Raw genomic sequence first — 21341 nt, forward strand, 5'->3', positions numbered from 1 at the left:
GTGTTCCATGGATGTGACCCAACAAGTATTCCTCTCAAACTGGTCTGGAGCCCGTATGTGAATCTGGCTGCAGACTGGAGAGGAAGAGGGAATGCTCTAATAGGCCTTGGGAAGCTGCTTGCTTTCATGCTGTAAAAACTTTTGTCCGAAAGAGTAAAATGGACGAAAACAAAGCAAAACAGAAAGCTGTGGAGGATTTTGCTTTGTTTGCCCACCGCTACCTGCTCTCCCATGATCTGAAGCTCCATTTAGGTTTAAGCCTCAAAGAACTGACATCAACATGTCCATTTTAGCCCATTTTTTCCTTCTTGTTCATCATCCTTTTCTTGCAGAAATGTGCATCTTCAAGCTGTCAGTCTCTGTTGGTTTTATGTAAGTGTTTAAAAATTGAACAAGCTTCTTAACTTAGATTTAGTTGTGTGTTCGTTCATTCTCTCTCTCTCTCTCCCCCTCTCTTATTTTTTGCTTCTTTCTCTCCTGAATGCATGTTTTGTTTTGTTTTTTAAAAAAAGTATGGGCTGCTGAGAAAATAAACCTTTTTACTCTCTCCTCTGAGAGGTCCACCTGTTGCAGCACATGGCAGACATTTTATTGAGGATGCTGAAGTGGGTTTCTTCTCTCTCTCTCTCTCTCTCTCTCTCTCTCTCTCTCAACACACACACACACACACACGACCACCACAACCATAGATGTTCTGCCAGATTGTCCTAGAAGTAGCTGTGCTGGAGAGAAATCCAATACAAAGAGCCTGGGGAGTGGCAAGGGAAAGGACAGAGATGGCAGCACATCTGGGAAAACCTGAAGAAATTCAATGGAAACACATACCTGAGCCTCAAGTGTGCCAAAGGAAAACCGAACAACATTGGTGGTAAAGCTAAAGTTGCCCAGTGAACTTCATGGCCAATCTGGGATTTGTACCTGTGGGCTCATCTACACTCACCTTTGCTCTGCATTTCTAAGCACAGGTCTGGGCTTTCCAGGTACCTATTTATTTTTAGGCACATACCTCCATTGTCTCCCTAGAAAGAGGGATGCCAATAAAAGCTTTCCCTGTGAAAACCCACCCTTTAACACTGAATTGGAGCAAACAACAATCCACTGAAAACTCAAATTGCTGTTTGCTCTGATTCAGTGGCAAAGATCGGATTTTCCTGGGGAAAGCGGTGGAGCCTAAGATGGCCTAAGAACATCAGAATGTAATGAGAGTCTGCTGGATCAGACCAATGACCCATTTTATCCTGTGAGGTCTCTGCTAGGATGAGAGATAGTGACCGACCCAAAGTCAACCTGTGGCCTTCATGTTTGAGTGGCAATCTGAGTTCAAATCTCCTTTAACCACTATACCACACTGGCTGTCTAAGCCCTGTGACATAGACCTAATGGCAGGAGATCTGAAGATGGATCTCCTGTCTTTCTGCAGAACAATTAAATGTTTTGTGGAAAGGAGCATCCCCTGCCCCCATTTGTCTAGCTTAGATGCCCTGTTACAGCTCATCTGTGCTTCTAGCAATAGGGTGGTGTAGTGTAGTGGTTTGACCGTTGGACTAGGACCTGGGTGACCAGGAATCAAATCAGCCATGCCGCTCATTGAGTGATCTTGGGCCAGTCATTCACTTTTAGCCTAACCTACCTCACAGGGCTGTTGTTGTGAGGAAAAAACAGGAAGTAAGAGAACTATGTGTGCCACTTTGAGCTCCTTGGAGGAAAGATGGGATATGAATGCAATAGATAGATAGTAATCCAACTGGGGTTTCTGAAGTACAATCCCAGCCACCATGTGTGCAGATATCGTTGGATAGTGCAAACAGAACACTTAAACTGCTGACAGAGGAAGAGGAAGATGAAGAAGGTGGAAGAAGAGAAGGAGACTTCCATCCCCTGTGGTGCTTTGGAGGGTTCCAGGGAAAACACTGCAAGGTTTACCAGCCCTAATAGCTGACCCAGGCTGAAAATCAGCATCTATAACTATACAAAAGAAAGGGAGATTAGCATTGGTTGATTAGCCTGTCGATTAAATAGAATCACGAGGATCCTTTCTGGGTGGCTGTGAAATAAACAATGCAATGGCAGCAAAGATCAATCTATCACAGAGCCTTTCCCCCCTCTTACATAGAGGTTTTAAATTAAAATAATTATGGGCTTATCATGAGTCCTATCCATTCTCTATATCGTTTTTGAGATTTGTTTTGAACGCATGCCCGGGTGATATGTTTGCATAGCTTGTTCTGCTTTCCTTGTCTGTTATCAGGATGATGATAATTGGAGAAATTGCCTGCAGGTTTAATTGAGGATCAAGGGCACAATCAGAGATGGGGGCAAGAGAAATGGAGAGCATGAAATAAGAGAAAGCTTTGATGGTGGACAAACACTGACTGAATGGAAATCAGTGGTCCATTTCCCTTTTTCTGCTCACCATGCCTTTTAGTGGTTCCTTTAAGGCAGAGGTTTTCAACCTTTTTAAGTCCACGGCTCCCTTGACCAACTACATTCTTTCTGTGGCATCCCTGTGGGGCTCAGGAGCCCAGTGATGTCACCCCTTGCCTGCAGAGCTGGCAGTCCCTTTTTCAAACACCCTCTTTTGCAGAGTATTCCCTCAGCCTCTTCTCCCCTCTGCTTGGAGGTCCACTGGGCAGCTGCTGCTGCCATCCCTGGTCTCTGAGCTGCCCCTCCCCCCAAAGAGAGGTGCCACCCAGAGGCACCATTCACCCAGGGAGCTTATAGCCAGGGCTGCTGCAATAAAAAGCTGTGCAAGTCTTTGGGAGGCAAAGACGTGAGAGGGCAACAGAGGAGGGAGGGAAGGAGAGGGGGCAGAGGCCATTGTTGCCTGCAGCATCCCTGACCATCATTCAAGGCACCCCAGGGTGCCACAGCACACTGGTAAAAAACCACTGCTTTAAGGGCATGTGTTAAAGAATGGCTTTGCTAAAGCAACTCTGTGTGTGTGTGTGTGTGTGTGCACGCGCACACGCGCGCATGTGCTCTCCAGATATTCTGAACTGCAACTTTCATCAGTTCCAGCCAGTATGACCAAATAGTGAGAGCTGATGGGAGGTGTGGTCCAAAACATCTAAAGGGCACCAGGTTGAGGAAGGTTGTTTTAGTATTTTGTCTCATTTTACGTTTCTGAGCACAATTCAGAGTGTTGGTGCTGACCTTTAAAGCCCTAAATGGCCTCGGTCCAGTATATCTGAAGGAGCGTCTCCACCCCCATTGGTCTACCTGGACACTGAGGTCCAGCGCTGAGGGCCTTCTGGCGGTTCCCTTACTGCGAGAAGCCAAGTTCCAGGGAACCAGGCAGAAGACGCCCTGTGGAACGCCCTCCCACAAGATGTCAAAGAGAACAACTACCAAACTTTTAGAAGACATCTGAAGGTAGCCCTGTTCAGGGAAGCTTTTAATGTATTACTGTATTTTAATTTGTTTGGAAGCAGCCCAGACTGACTGGGGAAGCCCAGCCAGATGGGTGGGATATAAATAATAAATTATTATTAGTATTATTAGTATTATTATTATTCCGGCCAAACTGTTTTATTTAATATATTTGTTTATCCTATCATCCAGCACCTACTGTTTTCAGGATGGCTAGCAGCATTCTCAAAAATAGCATGCAATAAGCAATAAAATAAAAGACCACCAAAAGTTAGTTCTCAAACTATTGAATTAAAATATTTAAATAATTTAAAGAAGACGAGGATATGCAAAGCTCTTCCTCACTTGACCCCACAAAACCTTTCATTGGCTGCATGTGATGTGGAGGGCATGATTCTTTGCTGGGGCTTGTCATGACTCAATAAGTCCATGATCCCCAGAATGAAAAGATGCTCTATGCATCATTTGTATGTAAACAAGAGTAGACTCTGCAGGATTTCTACCACCTGCTACTCCTTCTCTCTTCTGTAAGGTAAGATTCCCCATCTGCTTTAGAAAGGTGAAAGGGGGGTTCAAAAGAGAGAGGAAGGGGAGCCTTGTCTCCTGATTTGACACAGGCCCTGCTCTAATGAGGCTCCGTTGGCAACCTGAGAAAAGGCCTTTTCAGTGGTGGCTCCTTGCTTGTGGAATGCTCTCCCCGGGAAGACATGCCTGGCACCATTATTACACATCTGCAGGTGCCTGGCAAAAACATTCCTTTGTGTGGGAAGGGGAATGTTTTAATATAGGTTTGGGATATTTTTGCTGGTTTTAATGTATATTTGTGTTTATTTGTTGCTTAGAATATTGTAAGTCACTTTAGGTTGCTGTAGCAAAAATCCAACTAACAACATTTAATAAATAAATAAATAAATAAATAAGTAAGATGCTTGCATTTTGGCTCAGTTGCACCCTGTTTAACCCAGTCTGTAATCTTAAAAAATCCTCTAATTATTTAATATTGAAGCCTGATCATATTTTGAGTAAGAAGCCTGTCATGCTTAAAGATTCTTGTTGGGAAATACTTTGTAGCTTATTTTTCTCCCTTTCCTTAAAGCCTCCACGGACCATTTGCTTGAATTATTGATCGAAGCCATGTGCAGGCTTGTGGAAGCAAAGGTGGTGCTCACTGAATAATAGTCTTTGCATTATCCCCTTTGATCAATATGTTCCCATCGATTGCATGGCCTATTTGAAATGTGCTGATTTTGTGTTTACGTTTGCTTCTGATGGAGGCTCTTGGGGTGGGGTGGGGGGAGCCATTTCTGAAGAGTAAGACATATCTCAGTTAGGATTCCTAGTCTCCAGCCCTCAAAAAGTTTGTTTTATTTTTTCTTCATTTGCTTCTTGATTGCTGCAGACTTGTGAGATCTGTTCCCATCATTCATGTGCTGCCCAGCAGGCTCACTGTATGCTATGTTATAAATGTTTTTAAAGGGGGGGTGTTATTATGTTCCTACACTCCAGATTATCCCAGATCCCATTATCCCAGATCACTGGCCATGGTTGCTGAGGCTGATCAGAGCTTGAGTGCAACAGCATCTGAAGGGCACCAGGCTGCTCCAGATGTTGCAGAACTTCAACTCCCACTATCCCTGGCCATTGGCCATGCTGGCTGATGAGAGAAGAGTGGGCAGGATGTAGGTTATCAGACCAGCCAGGTGACAAGAGGCTGATGCTGTTCCTTTTCAAGGCAGAACTGCCTGCAGAACTATGTGAACCGGGTTCCGTATTAACTCCATTCCACCCTCAAATCCAGTTTGCCAGACTGGCTATCATGCTTGATCATAACCTACATACATGTGCCTGAAATGAAAGATCAGCTGTTCTATTCATTGATGCAGATCTACAAACCAGCTTTCTATCTGGAAATTCCCAAAGCAGTGAATAATAAACTATGAAACAAAAACTATGAAAACAAGAAGTACCCAATACAGGCAACTCCCCTTTTGCACAGGGGTTGTATTCCTGGTCATTGTGCATGTCGCTGGATTGCGCATAAGCCCACCCTTGCCCCCGTTCCACTCCCTTCCAAGGCCAAAAATGGTGCATGTGTTGGAGGTTGCACACCAATAGAACACGTGCAAAATGGTCATGGCCTGTAGCAGAACATACAGGGCATCCAAAATGACCGAGGGGATGGAGTGAGAAAAAGTTGTAGCACTTGAGACATTTTCAATTTAGAGAAAAGGAAAGTAAGAGGTGACAAAATAGAAGTTTATATAATTGTGTAAGGAATGTTGAAATTGGATGGAGAAAAGTTTTTTCTCCCTCTCTGATAACTAGAGCATGTGGACTCCCAGTGAAGCTAAAACTTGGAAAGTTCAGGACAGATAAAATAAAGTACTTCTTCATGCAGTGCGTGGTTAAACCTTGGAACTCACTCCCACTGGAGGCAGCAATGGCCACCAACTTGGATGGCTTTAGAAGAGGATTGGAGAAATTCATGGAGGGTAAGGTTATCAAAGGCTGAAAGCCACAATAGCTATGGTTTACCTCCACTGTCAGAGACAGTATGCCTCTGAATGCTAGTTGATGGAAGCCAAGGGAGAGGGTTGAGTGCTCCTGTCCTTCTTGCGAGGTTCCGATTGGAGCATCTGATTGACCACTGTGAGAACAGGATGATAGACTAGACCAGGGCTTGTCAACCTGATCCCTACCACCCACTAGTAGGTGTTTCAGGATTCTAGGTGAGTGGTAGGGGGTTCTACGGCACAAGCTGAACCCTCCTTCCATCGAGCGCTGGTGGGCGGTAAGGAAATTTTACCATCAAGAAAGATGCATTAGTGGGCGCTAGGTATAAAAAAGGTGACTACCCCCTGAACTAGATGGCCTGTTGCCCTGATCCAGCAGAAAGCTTCTTATGTTTGTATGTGTTTAAATAAGGGGATAATGCCACTGCGGGGGGGGGGGGAGATAGTTGCCAACAGGGTCTCTGAACGCTACCTCTGGGCAGGGATCCAGAGGCCTAGTGGGTCAAATACAGTCCTCCAGGCCACACCCCTCAGGGGCCCAACTTCACACCCTCCTTGAGTGGTTTTGCATGGCTGGAATTCAGTCTCAGACCCTCCAAGTGTCCCTATTTTCCAGGAACAGTCCTGGATTTACAGAAGTCTTCCTGGTTTCTGATTTGATCCCAGAACGTCCCACTTTTCCTTAGGATGAACCCTGAGCTGACTGAAGGCAATCCTGTATAGGGAAGCTTTTTAAATGTTTTATTATGCTTTTATTTATGTTGGGAGCTGTCCAGAGTGACTTGGGCAACCCAGGCTGATGGGTGGAGTATCAACATTAAAACAACAACAACAACTTGAATAGGACATCCCTATTTTCACTGGACAAATGTTGGAGGGAATGCAATCTTTAATTCTGATAATACTTATTGCTTGCTTGAATGGAGAATAAAGAGGGGTGTATGCGAGTGTGTGCAGAAACTAGCCAGCCTACTGCTCACAGATAAAATGTATATTAATTGCTCTACAATGGTACCTCAGGTTACATATGCTTCAGGTTACAGATGCTTCATGTTACAGACTTTGCTAACCCATAAATAGTACCTCAGGCATAGGCGCCGACTCCATGGGGCCTGAGGGGGCCCGAGCCCCCTCAAAAATTCGTTTGGGGGGGCTCTGCCCCCCCAATAATTTAAGAAAATTATTAGTTATATTATGCTTTGTAAAATCACAAAATTATGTTGGTATTTTTTATTTTCCTTGTTTGACGATAGTTACCTTTTAAAATACATACAGTAATGAGTTAAAACAAAGCCACTCCCGATCTAGAGAGGGGGTGGGGTTGTGGGCTCTCGACCCATCAACAATCTCGCGGGGCTGGCGTCAGCCCCGCGAGAAGCGGGGATTCCCCCTAGCTCATTAATATTCACCGCCCATGGCGGCAGCCAATCGGCTGCCGCAAAGGGCGGGCCCTCACAGGTTCACTTAAGGTCGGGGCAGCCCCGGGCTCGCCCCTTTCGTTCCCCCAGCAGCAGCGGTTTGGAGGTCTTGGGCCCCCCCCAATATTTTTTATAAGTCGGTATGGGCCCCCGCCCCCCCCAATATTTTTTATAAGTCGGCGCCCCTGACCTCAGGTTAAGAACGTTGCTTCAGGATGAGAGCAGAAATCACACGGCGTGGCAACAGCTGGAGGCCCCATTAGCTAAAATGGTGCTTCAGGTTAAGAACAGTTTCAGGTTAAGAACGGCCCTCCAGAATGAATTAAGTTCTTAACCTGAGGTACCATTGTACTTACTTACTTCTGGCCTTGCCCACATGTGGCCCCTAGCAGGGTAGCACAGAAGCGAATGTGATCCTCTGGCTGAGAAAGGTTTCTCTGCTCTGTACTACACTTTCAGATGAGCAAAAGGAAGGTATTGAAAATCTGCTTCAAAAGTGCACTGTTCAACATTTTGGTGACATAGATGGGCTCTTGTTCTTTCACACACTAAAACAGAGGCTAGAGAATCATGCAGCAAGCAGCGTATTATGTAATTACTGGGCAAATCCACAGTGATCTATTGCTGAGTGCCTCTGATGGAGACAGCATATTGTAACAGCTCTCCAAAGACAGCACAGGCACTTTAATAATATCCTGTGTAATTTAGGGACTGTTGATACCCATCAAAGCAGCACATTGCCTAGGAACGGATCACAGTTGCTATAGCTTGGGTTCTCCTGATTGCTATGGGCACCACCCAGATCTACCCAATTCAGGATAATTTATACCTCATCTGTAAATCCTCAGCCTTAAATAGATTCTCAGACAGTTGTAAACTTGGTCCAGTTTTTCAAGGAACATGTGAGGTCATCCAGCAGGCGTCACCAACCTTTTGGGGTCTGTGGATTCACATTTGTAAATTCTTTTTGGTGTCACCCATCCAGATGCTGCAACCCATTCTATCAGCTACTGAATAAATGTGAAATTCATTGGTACTGTTTTGAATATCACCGTGGTATTATGGTATGTCATTTAAGGGGCTGAAACTTACTTTTTGCAAATTTCTTCAGTGAGGGGTTTTAAAAATATGTTTTGGGGTATGAAGAATTCAAACCTGCTTTTAATTTTTTTGTGATTGGACAACATTTAGCTTGGTAAATCTGTGCTTGATGAAAAAGAACTTAAACTGCTCTTGGTAAACCAAAGAATTTTAATTTTTAATATTACCTTCTGAAAATGTCAGGTAATACTAAATAATAATAGTAACAATAATAGATACTAATAGACACTAATATACAATATAACTGCAAGTACTTGGTAACCATTTTTAATGATTTCTATGCAATTTTACACACATGTACTTACCTGGCAAAAATTAAATTATATTAATATAACAAAAATATCTTCTGAATTCCCAAGTCATGATACAACTTTTTAGCATCCCTTGTTTTGGAAAGTTGAAAAATTCAACATGGTTATTATCTTCCTTAGTGGGTTTTGCAAACTGCTGTTCTGAATAATGCTTTTCATAGGGTAAGGTGGGATGAATTCATGAAAACAAAGGGAAAGTGGCCTGAAAAAGTTTGGGAACCACTGAGATAGGCCTTTGGGTCTGATCCAGTCATTATCAAGGACTCTCAGAGCTTGTAAAATCAATCAACTTGTGAAACTGCACACTGCAAACCCTCTTCCTCAAGCCCACCCCTTTTTAGCATTCACCTTTGGCAATATTCTACCTAATTGCAGAACAACTACAGCACCGCAGCTGCAGTTTGGGCAGTACCTGCCGCATCCTGCTTGATATTCAGTTCACTACCGTTTTTCCATCTTCACGCCAGCAGTCCCTTCAGCAACCCACTTCCTCACACATTAATGTCAGAGGGATCAAGTACATCAGCAGCAGGCCAAAACATAAAATAAAAAATCCTCTTTCTCTGCTGCTAAACCAGGAAAGCCAGCTTGATGCCCTTCAGATGTGGACTGCAACTTCCACCAGCCCTAGTCAGCGTGTCCAATAGTCCAGGATGATGGGAATCAGAGCCCACAACATGTTGGCTACCCCTGTGCTAAGCCTGGGTCTGGAGGGTGGTGTTCCCAAGACGCTGGGCATGCTTTGAAAAATCCACTGAATCATACTAGACCCTCCACCACTCTGCATTCACATGCCAGCCTGACACCCTTGCAGGTCACAGATCCCTGGTGTTTTAATGCACTCTGAATAAGGAATGCACACACACACACACACACACACACAATAAGAAAATTTAGGCTGTCCGCCATATCTGCTTAGTTTCAGGTAAGCAGTTAAAAAGAAAGAAAGCTTTCTCATTCTGCACACCTTTTAATGGTACTATATGAAGATTTGATTCTGCTCTTCCTACTAACAAAGCAGGGGCTACCAACCATTTTAGGCCCATGGGAAGGTTTGAATTCTTGAGCAAGTGCTGGAGTACCTTCTCCCTACTCTTCCAGATCAGCCCCCATCTAGAGACACTGACACACAAACAAAGCATGCATGCGTTTACTTTGCTTTTCCAAGGGGCCATGTGTAACAGTCAGATGTAGTAGAATTTATCTGAGCCTTGGAAAGCACATAGAGTTGAAAAATAAAGTTCTACAAAGGCAACACTGCAGAGAGGAGAAGGAAGCTGATGAGTGAGAAGACAGGCAGGTCGGGGGTGGGGCTCACTGAGAACAAAGTGAGTGGGGAAGTGCCCCATTTGCCCTTATGGACCAGCCTTCCTGGTTAGGCTGAGACAGGTTTCCATCCTAATATCACACAGTCAGCTCAAGGCTGACTAGGGATGTGAACCCAGGTTTCCTAATCCAACACACAATGTCCTCCTTCATGAAGAAAATTGAGAAACACACACACAGTCGACTTGCAGCTTACATGCATTTAACCTGTGCAAATTCAGCTTTGCATGATTGGCTGATAAAAATAAAAATAAATAAAAAGGGTTGGGCATCCGGGGGGGGGGGTGGAATCCCACTCTTAATTCCACTCGCCATTGCGCTCACCTTGGGAGATTGTTTGGAGGTACAGGGAGAGTGTTTAGTAGCCTTGGTGTGTGTGTGTGTGTGGTCTTGGAAGAACATCTGAAGGTGCAGGGAGAGTGTGTTTTAGCTTTATGCACTACCCCTGGAATGTAACTCCAGCAAAAGTTGAGAGTCACCTATACTGTATATATTTGAGCCATACACACATCACTTTTAAACGGGAAGCAACAAAAATCAACAGAAGTAGGTTTGTGTTGCCTTATTTATTTTCAGCCATACTGCACAGTTCCCAGCCCCACCTGGAAATGCCAGGGATTGAATCAGAGACCTTTGCACACAAGGTTCTACCAATGACCTATAGTTCTTCCATACAAGATGATGCTACACTTCCTCCCTCTGGTCATTGCTTGCATGCTCAGAGAGGGCAGGTGGAAAGGCAGAGGCACCAAGGAGTCCCCAGGGTCAACTGTGGGCCCCCTGCACAGATAGCCCTCCAAGAATGGCAAATCCGGATCTTGACCCTGCGCTGCAGGGTAAACAAATGGAAACCTGCACCCTGTCCCCACTTGTCCTGTCACTCCACTTCCTGACTCTATCCAGTCAAAGTGATGCAGTCGGCAGCTCCTCCAATCACTTGCCTCTTTTAAAAAACACACACACTATGGTCATGCAGACACGCCAATTGTTTTTCCCCACCCCTCCGTGGATCTTTCTTGAACTCATCTGCCCTGAGCTGTTTGAGCTGATGATAGACACTAATGTGGCATGACAGCTTGAAACAGCTCCCTCTTTGCTTTCCTTAAAAAAAAATATTTTAAAAATCTCCCAGCTCCTCCTATGAAACACTCTGTGTCTGTGTATATTTGCTTGGCTACTGCAAGAACATGATGCTAGACTGGATGGGTCTTTGACTGGACATATGTCAAGGCAAAAGGAAAATATCAAAAGGTTTGAACACAAATCTATCTCCTAAAGACTGCAGCAAGGTGGCAGGCACAAAAAGCCAAGTTAAGTACCATCCTAACTTTTAAGATAGATTTTGAATTTTGCCAAATTGGTCTTTATGTTATCAACTTGAAAAATAGATGTTTTCTCCTATTCTACGAAAATTAATTATTTCCTAATAAAGTTTGATATGCACACACAAATGTGCTCATGAGCCTAAAGCTGGGAGTCCCTAAACTACACTTTCTGTTCCTGGAATGAAAGTCATTCCCCTTCCATGTAAACAGCTGCTTTATACAAATCAAAACTGTGACCTCTCTACTTTGAGCAGCAGGCACTTCCCAGGGGAGCTTGGTGAGAGCTCACAGCCGGAAGGGGAAGGCTATACCTGCATGTACCTGCCCACCCAGATCTGAGGGTGAGAGTGAAATGCTGAGCGTGACTGAGAGGAACATCAGCAGAAGGCAGGAAGGGGCCCAGACAGAAGAGGCCCAGATCTGATCCAGCTGTGTACATGTGTGAGCTTCTGACAAGGGATCAACATCACCTTCACATCAAGTCATAGGCTTACATATGTGACGTGAACATCCCAGGAATCTATCTCCACTCTAAGGGGACAATGATTTTTTGCCCCTTGTCCTCCCTTTTGAGGTTTGTCATGGTCTTAATTCCATTTTTCCATACCAAAAAGCTTGGAGCACTCAGCTGCGGGAGGCTGATGGCAATGCTGCACAATGCTCCCTCTACAAGGGCTTGAACCAAGTCATTCGTTCCCAAGCCATGGAAGGGGTAAGGAACCTGAGTCTCAGAGGCCAAATGCAGCCCTCCATAGTTCTCTACCTGGCCTCCCCAGGCCACACCCTCCACTAGCCCTGGTCCTGCCCCCTCCTGGAGTGTCCTTGAACTGTCACGAATGCCTTGTGCTTTGACTGGGTGGAAGAAAATGAAGAGTTATGTGTAGAAACATCTGGTTTTTCTGTGGGTGGCATATGGCCTACCACATGAAGGTCAGGAATCACATCTATTGCTCTGCCCACTTTTGCCTCTGCACCCTCCCTCCAGTGACATGTGACCTCTGGAAAGTTGATCATGAAAAAAAGCAGGCCCTGGGCTGCAAAGGATTCCCTGGCCCTGAACTAGAGATACCACTGAATATGGGAACAGATACATTGATGTGCTGGAGCCCCTCAAGAAGAGGGTGGAGAAGAAATCTCCCCATATTGTTCAAGCAGGGACTGCTGCTCACCACTCCTTAACCTTTTGAGCACCTTCGCCAACCTGGTACCATCCAGATGTTCCAGAACACATTTTGCTGGCTGAGGTTGCTAGGAGGTACATCATGAGGACACCTTTGCTTCCATTCCCAAAGCATTCCAGGAAGCACAGCTAGCAAGTAGCTGCAGAGAGAGCCAAGTGCCGCTAGGCTAGGCAGAGACATTTCTTTTAACACTGGAAACAAAAACACCTTCAGTCACCTCAACAGATTAATTTAAGTTAAGTGTGTATGGGGGGAAGGAACAGACCCCAAAATGTTGGAGAAATCCTCTGCAAAAAGAAGCACAAAATTGCATCCTGTTTTGTTTTGTTTTGCAGGGATTCATTTTGTTTTGCAGAATTTTGGTGAAACTGGAGAGAGGGTGTTGGCCCAGCTCTAGCTCAAACAACACCCCAGAATAGTAACACAGGTGGCCTTTTACTGAATCAGACCTTTGTTCATCTACCTTAGTACTGTCTGCACTGACTTGCAGTGGCTCTCCAGTATTTCAGACAGGAGTGTCTCCCTGCCCCACCCGAGGATGCTGAGGATCGAGCCTGGGCCTTCTGCATGCAAAGCAGGTGCTCTGCCACTGAGCTACAGTCCTTGGGTAGTAATCATGGGTAGTAATGCATGGGGAAAATATATATTGATGCTCATGAAATGTGCAGAGCTTGAGACTGAAGAAAGATACATAAGGGGAAGAGCAGGTGAAGATTTCTGGCTCTTCTACACACATGCAAATAAAACCTCAGAGTTGACTGGTGCACTGGCGTTAAAACTAATTAACCCAGATAAATTCACACCATTTCCTGTTCTCCTGTCTGTCATCTCCTCACCTTAGATAAGGAAGGCTGTTGCTTACTGTCATGATTAAATACAGCTCACGTCTCCCCATGCAGCAGTTGACAATCTTCCCCACCACCACCACCCCGAGGAGAGAATTACAGTGTCAGCCATGTTTTGAAAAACAGCAAACGGAAAAGCATCTCCTCTAAAACAAATCGCTCATTCAGCACCCTGCAAGGAGCTGAAAATACAGCAGTTCCAAAGCCGGAGCAAGAATGAGCACCCCAACCTCTTTATCGCCATGCACCATGCAAACTAAGAGACAATACCGCCAGCGGCCCACCCTCATCTTTCGCTCTCTGGAAATGCAGCATTTACACTGCTTCCTTGCATATGCATTTAAAAAAGCAAAGTGAAAGGAATTTGGAGGGGGCATCACCCAGAAGGGACCCTGTCCACAGACACTGTGACTGCCGACTTCTACTCCTCCTTCTGCCTCTAGAAATAAGCAGTAGTTGTTACAGAGAAGTGCATCCCTTGTGAATATTAAATGCTTTCTCCCCACAGCAGGTTTGTACTTGCTATTAGCACAGAGGGATGTTTACGAAACCAGCATACTGCAGATGCAGAATTTCCATCTTTTTTTAAAAAAGGGGGAGAGAAAAGAAAGTGATAAGCAGCCCAAAAGGGTTTTTGCTTTTTCTTTGCATAGGAAAGAACATTTAATGCTATTTGCTTGTGTAACCCATGTGGTTAGGGGACAGAAAGAAAATGGTTGCAATTTCTCATAATACACACATTTTTGCATAGTAATTTTCTCTAATATACCCTATTTTTCCACGTATAACACGCCCCCATGTATAAGACGCCCCCTATTTTGGGGTACTCAAAATTAAGAAAATGGGGAGAGATTGCCCCCGTGTATAAGACTACCCCCCACTTTTAAACATTTTTTAAAGTAAAAAAACCAACGTAGCCTTATACACAGAAAATAATATAATAATATAATATAATATAATATAATATAATATAATATAATATAATATAATATAATATAATATAATATAATATAATTAATATAATTAATATATAATATAATATAATATTTTTGCATATTATTTTCACTATTATAAGCACTTTAAGGAACATTTTGTCCTGTTATATCCATCTTTTGTACACATTAAGCGGCTACAGAATTGCATTGCAACATTTGAAGGAGGGCAAATTTCAAAGTATGGCTGTGTTTTGCTGCACACATTTTTTTGGAAAGTGAAAATTAGGTAAGCCCATAATGCAAACTGAATTGAATTTCTTCCCCGTCTCTAGAGACCAGGGGAAAGAAGCTTCATTCATTTGCTCTCCCCCTCACACACTGCCTCGAGTCCCATTCTCTGGCCAGATAAAGCCTTAAGGTTTGGAGGGTATTTGGGGGAGACGAGCGGAATATTTTTCAAACCTCAGATTAAGAACATGAGAACATGAGAAGAGCCTGATGGATCAGGTCAACAGCCCGTATAATCCAGCTCTCGCAGTGACCCATGAGAAACTTGCAAGCAGGACCAGAGTACAAATGCATTCTCCTCTCCTGCGGTTTACAGCAACTGGCATTCAGATGCATAGCTGCTTCCTACCATGGAGGCAAAACATAACCATTGTGGCTACTAGCCGCTGATAGCCTTGTCTTTTATGAATTCATTTTAAAGCCATCCAGGTTGGTGGCCATCACTGCCTCCTTGTCAGAGAGAGTTCCATAGTTTAACCACGCCCTGAGTGAAGAATAACTTTCATTTTTTATGTCATTAATTTTTCAATATTCAATTCCTTGAATATCCATGAGTTCTAGGGTTATGGGAAACAAGGGGAAACTTTCCTCTATCCTCATAAACTTGTGTCATATTACATCTCACCTGCTTCTTCTCTAAACTAAAAAGTCCCCAATGGGGCAACCTTTCCTCATGGAGGTGGGGGATGGCTCTATTCGCCTGGTCATTTTGGTGGCCCTTTTCTGCTTTTTTCTGAGTTAGTTTTATTCCAGTCAGCCCAAGGTGAACAGGGGCAATCTCACCCACCTCTGGCTGCAACTCCTGGTCATTAGCTAAGTGCCAAACTTTGGGTCTGCACATGTGACCATGTGGGACAGCAGAGTCCCGAGGAAACAGAGAGGACTGTTCTACTGCATATTGCCTATGGGTGAAGTCTAATTGCAATGCCCCTCCCATATAAAAAGAAAACAGCAGAGAAACAGAAAAGCTCCAGCCCATTTTTATGTGTCATCTAGTCTTCAATTTGCAGGGAGTTTTCCACTTGAAGGGAGTTGTCAGAGACCAGAATTGACAGGGACCAGAAACAGTCTGATTTGTCTACCCCTAGTTGGATGCTTCCATCTCTCTCTGAGCTGGGCTTATGTTTGCCGAAAAGAAATCCCTTCATTATACAGGGCTTATCCAGCCTTAAGCTTCTGGCAACTCTGTCATGATGGCATTTACTTGCAGGTAGGTGCTATTGATTTTTAAATAGACCAATATTTGTGTGCTTGAGCAGCCACATTTTTGCTACCTTCCACGAAGATTCAATAGATATCCTTTACCAAGGCGAAGGGCTGCAAATCTTACTGCAGCATTACAAACCTTACAAGGAGCTGCACAATTAGCTGGTCCTGATTTACAGATATTATTTTGGGCTACTGGAGATGGATGGAACCATAAGTGCTCCCATCACCACGCCCAGGCTTACAAACCCCACTTGCCTCTTTTAACTTGGCAGACCTGATTTATAAACCCAGTGGTAGATTTCAGGAGATGCTCTAAGAAGTGCTGTAATTCAGGCTCTGAACAACATGCACCAGCAGTCGGATGGAGAACAAGGCTCAAGAGATTTTATGCATTTCAGACAGGACACTCTCATTTGAACTTCATATGGCAGAGGAACACAGTTGTCAGGGGTGGCAGTCTGAAAGCTAGCAAGTACCAACCAAAGATGTAATCATGCTGGGACAGAATTTATTAACAGCAGCTAGAGCTGCACCAGAGAGACCCAACGCACAGCCTAAAAAGTGAGGTTAGAAGAATCAGTAGCTTGATGAGACCCAACATTATGACTAAAATGGCCACCACATGGTAGGGGTGTTTATATGGAAATGCAGCCATATGAATGGGCTGTAGGGTGGAGTGCCAAGCCCAGCTTCTTTTCCATGGTGTCAGCTGGGTTTCCCTTTGCAGCCTACTTTCCTTTGAGCTGCAGCTTTATGGAAGGGCCTGGATCAGTACTAGAGTGTCAGCTTTGAATGCAGAAGGTCCCAGGTTCAATCCCCAGCATCTCCAGGTAGGCCTGGAAAATAACCCTGTCTGAAGTCCTGGACAGCTTCTGCCAGTCACATAGGAAGTTACCTAATTGGTCCACCTAGCTCAGTATTGTCTACAGAGACTGGCAGCTGCTCTCAATGGTTTTAGACAGGTGTCTGGCCCTACCTGGAAATGCTGGGGATTGACCCTGGGGCCTCCTGCATGTGAGGCAGAAGCTCTGCCACTGAGCTACAATATTAAGCTAGATGGACCAATGACTGAAATCTGTGATATCCACCAGGGAGTCAGTGTGGTGTAATGGTTAAGCAAGTTGAACCAGGGTTCAAATCCCCTCTCAGCCATGAAGCTCCCTGGGTGACCTTGGGCCAGTCACTGTCTCTCAACCTAGCCTACCTTGCAGAGTTGTTATAAAGATGAGGCAGTTGCCTCCCTCTGCCTAATGGTAGAACCAGCCCTGGTGCACAGCACACTTCCTCTTTTCAAGTCCCCACTCATTTGCTTCAAACACCTGAACAGAGCTCTTATTTTTAAGCTTTTAAAAACACTTTCAGATTCATTCAAGTGCATGGAATATTGTCATAGGAGATTTCCCAAGATTCATTTTAAAAGCACATGAAATCTCTGCATTAAAATTTTTCTCCTATGGCTCGCAATGCTGACAAGATGATGGAGATGGTAAATTAACATGTTAGCCATGAGAATGCACATCAGCTCTAGGAACTGGTTTCATTATCACACAAGGGCAAAGAAACAGTGGATATGGTAATTTATGGTTGGTGCGTTTTCTTCTCTTGAATGAATAGAGAATATGATTTATTAAAGTTGGCTGACCAGAACTATGCATCAGATAGAGCCAGCTCCTGGAAATGGTAATGTTATAGTACAATATGATGCACTTGACAGCATCCCTGGATAGGGCTTGTATACTGTACAACAAGATGAGTTGTACACTGTCACATCCGCTCTCAATGAACAACAGTGTCGTTTTCTTTGTTTAGACCTTTGCCAACACTGCAGGCAACTAGGAGTTGCTGCCCATGCTTACTCCACTTGTCAACCTACCTCCCACTGGACCCCCCTTGCCAATCCCCATTTTTACAGGGATATATTCTGTCTGTTAGGGACGCGGGTGGCACTGCAGGTTAAACCACAGAGCCTAAGATTTGCCGATCAGAAGGTCGGCAGTTCGAATCCCCATGACGGGGTGAGCTCCCGTTGCTTGGTCTCTTCTTCTGCCAACCTTGCAGTTCGAAAGCATGCCAAAGTGCAAGTAGATAAATAGGTACCACTCCAGCGGGAAGGTAAACAGCATTTCCGTGCACTGCTCTGGTTCACCAGAAGCGGCTTAGTCATGCTGGCCACATGACCCGGAAGCTCCATCGGCCAATAAAGCAAGATGAGCGCCGCAACCCCAGAATTGGTCACGACTGGACCTAATGGTCAGGGGTACCTTTCCTTTATTCCGTCTGTTTGTGAGGGTCCTATTGCAAAATGCAGGCAGCCATTTTAATCAAAGCCAAATATAAATGGAATGACAAGATTCACCATCTCCCTCCACCTCTGTCCCCAATTAATGGGATTCTTCTCTATGGATTATATTTCAGCTGACACAATAAATGAAGAAACAAGGAGCAATTAAAGGTGGCAGCCTTGGCAGGGAGATAAAGAGGCTCCCAAAATTGAAAACCTTTTTCTGCAAGCCTTTCCTTCCCAGATGTTGCTGTCCAAAGTACAGCAAACTGTCTCATCAACAGCTGCAATCCCTTGAAAAGCATTTTCTCCCAAGCCGTGTAAAAATAAAAAAATCACGCAGAGTCAAGCCTAGTAATCCTTTCCATATAGCAAATGAGTACAGGATAAACATGTATAACCTCTGCACACACTTTTGAAGTTTAGAACAGCGCCTATAAGGTTCCTCTGCAATATACTTGGGATGGGTGACTATGTCATTATCTCACCACTGCCCTAAGGGACACCAGACGTTTCATGGAAGTATGCAAATATTTCTCCTGACACAGGGACCTATCGCCTGCCCTTCTCCCCCATTCTTAAGTTTACATTACTTCTTTTCTCCAGCATGTTCCTCCAGTAGGCATCATATCTCTTTCTCTCTGAATAGGGACTTCAAGGTCAAAACACTGAGTGTTAAACATAAATACATGTGATAATAAAACCTTTTTGTAAACACATTGCAAAGAGGGTGGTAATTCTGAAATAGAGAGGAGAGGCATGTGATTTCTTTCTCTTTTTAAAAAAGATTTGCTGCGTCCAAAATTTACCTCCTATCCTAACTGGCAACACTTACAATAGCCCAAACTGCATTCTCTGTTCAATGATACACCACAGCTGAACTCCGGGACTCTGAATCTGCATGCCACCCAAAAGTCTCAAGGTCTGAGGTTCAGGAGACAAGCTCTAGGCTATTTTTCATGCCTCCTACCCCACATTCCACATACAGAAGCCAAACGTACTTAAAAAGTACAGCAGGTTACATTCGGGGTCCCTGTCTGCATAAGTGAAAATTGCGTTACGTGGGGAGCACCCTCTAAATACCATTTAAGTACCTTCTCTGCCACTCTCTCCAATCCAGACCAAAAATACTGTATCCAAAAATATCTGCAACTAGGATGGAGGCTTGGGAGCCAGCTGGAGGCTGGAGGACGCGTGGAAAATTGGTGGCTGCAGCTGCACTACTGCACGCATCAGCTATTTGACGGGGAGGCTGAGCAACATAAACAAAGTCCCACTGTCCCTCCTGTCTCTTCAGGGCTTTCACTACTCTCATTGACATCCTCTTCAGGCTTGGAGGAGGGTCTCTTCAGGAGTCAAGAGTTCTCTCTAACTCTCGCCCACCATTTCCAGGTTTGAATTGAATTATTTAATTGTTTCCCGGTGATGCATGTATACACACAAATTGATCACACATAAGTTGGTGGACACCTGTACCATCACCCAGAATCTACCATCTCACTTTGTCTGACGGTTGGTCTTACGCTGTCAGGAGAAACCAGGCAATTCTTAACAAAATACACATTTCCACAACCTAGTCTGCAAGCCCTTGACTACAACATGTGCACAGAAGTTCAAAATTCAACCAAGGTGCGAAACAGCCCTGCAAATTAACTGTATATGAGAAAAGCACTTTGTAAAGAAACCAGTTGCATAGACATGCTGCTGAGATCATTTCGATTCTATTGCCACAAAGGATAAGGAAAAAGCAGATTGAAGCCACAAAATTTTTGAAAATTTCTTCGTTTTTCCATCTGCAAAAACTAAGACTGCCGAAGGAAGAATATTCCAACAGTAATATCCAACAGAAATGGGGAGGTTAATGTGCTAGTTTTTACTGAGTCACAAAATAATTCAGTGACTAATTGCTAAGAATAAGAACACTTTAAAACAACAAGAATGTGCTGCCGAAGCAAATTATATTTGCGCAAGTTATACAGAGTCATCTTCTTCATCTTCTTTCACAACTAGCTATGCAGCAGATAAATGATGCTGCCGATGCAGTTAGGCACACATTTTCAGATGGTGACTTACTTTATTGAGTAGCAACTGCTCCCCTCCAGGCTTGAGAGGTCTCCATCTACGCCTGCCATTCTTCCCAGCACGATGCACCTCCAAGGTTTTTGACCCCAGATCACTCTCAGCTGCAGGGACAAGTTTCAAAAAAAGTGGGATGAAATAAAAACATATTTGGAAGAGCAGATTTCTTTTTCTTTCTTTTTTTGCAAACTTGTTTCTCCCCAGTTCTCGAGTTTTAAATCTTTTGAATCCCCTAGAGGGAATTTGGGCATGCCAACATCTACTCATTGGTCAAAAAAGAAAGTTTGAGCAGACCTAGGTTCAAATCCCCCTCAGCTCTGGAGCTCACTGCATGGCCTTGGGTCAGTTATCACTTTCAGTCTAACCTACCTTGAGGGGGGGGCTTGTGAGGATAAAATGGGGATGGAGAGAAAACAACATACAAGGAGAGGCAGGATGAAAATTTAGTAAATATTTAATAAGTAATTATGCAGAGGGGGAAAGAAAAGCTCAGAACTCTACAGAACTATTAAAACTCTGCTGATAACTTTCTGCTTGAAACTAGGTTGAGGACCCCTCATAGAGGGAAGAATCTATTAAGACATAACAAGAGAAACAGAAAGTGACAACTGGGTCCACCAAGTCAGGACAGACTAAAATATTTGTAATTCTGCGCTCCCTGGACAGAGAAGTTGGGGCTCCCTGATCCTTCCTGTCCAAGCCCTCACAATGTGACATATTAAGATAGCCACCAATCAAGAAGTCATCCTCCTTAAATTTCTCGAAAAGAGAAAAGGTGTGTACTAAAAACATCTGCTGATGGGAGTTTAGACCATAGATAGAAGCAATAGTTAAGGATTTTGATCCCAATTTCCTCTTTAAGAATATGCAATGTCTCTCAGGATCTGAGTGACCCTTATTAGGAAGGAGAAGAAGAAGAAGAGTTTGGATTTGATATCCCGCTTTATCACTACCCTAAGGAGTCTCAAAGCGGCTAACATTCTCCTTTCCCTTCCTCCCCACAACAAACACTCTGTGAGGTGAGTGGGGTTGAGAGACTTGAGAGAAGTGTGACCAGCCCAAGGTCACCCAGCAGCTGCATGTGGAGGAGCGGAGACGTGAACCAGGTTCCCCAGATTAGGAGATTCCGCTCTTAACCACTACACCACACTGGCTCCCAT

The 21341-nt window shown here is 44.2% G+C and overlaps 1 protein-coding gene across 3 annotated transcripts in view; it reads right to left on the reverse strand.

Moving 5' to 3' along the window:
* ARHGEF9 (Cdc42 guanine nucleotide exchange factor 9) overlaps positions 1 to 21341 on the reverse strand; it is a 279050-nt gene that overhangs the window by 176154 nt on the left and 81555 nt on the right. For all 3 annotated transcript variants that reach the window (XM_081897311.1, XM_081897309.1, XM_081897312.1), the window contains exon 4: positions 20176 to 20285. In XM_081897311.1, coding sequence (XP_081753437.1) covers positions 20176 to 20285 — 110 coding nt within the window. The remainder of the gene's footprint in view (positions 1 to 20175; positions 20286 to 21341) is intronic.

Source organism: Podarcis melisellensis, assembly GCF_964234715.1.
Source record: "Podarcis melisellensis genome assembly, chromosome: Z".
Taxonomy (NCBI): Eukaryota; Metazoa; Chordata; class Lepidosauria; order Squamata; family Lacertidae; genus Podarcis; species Podarcis melisellensis.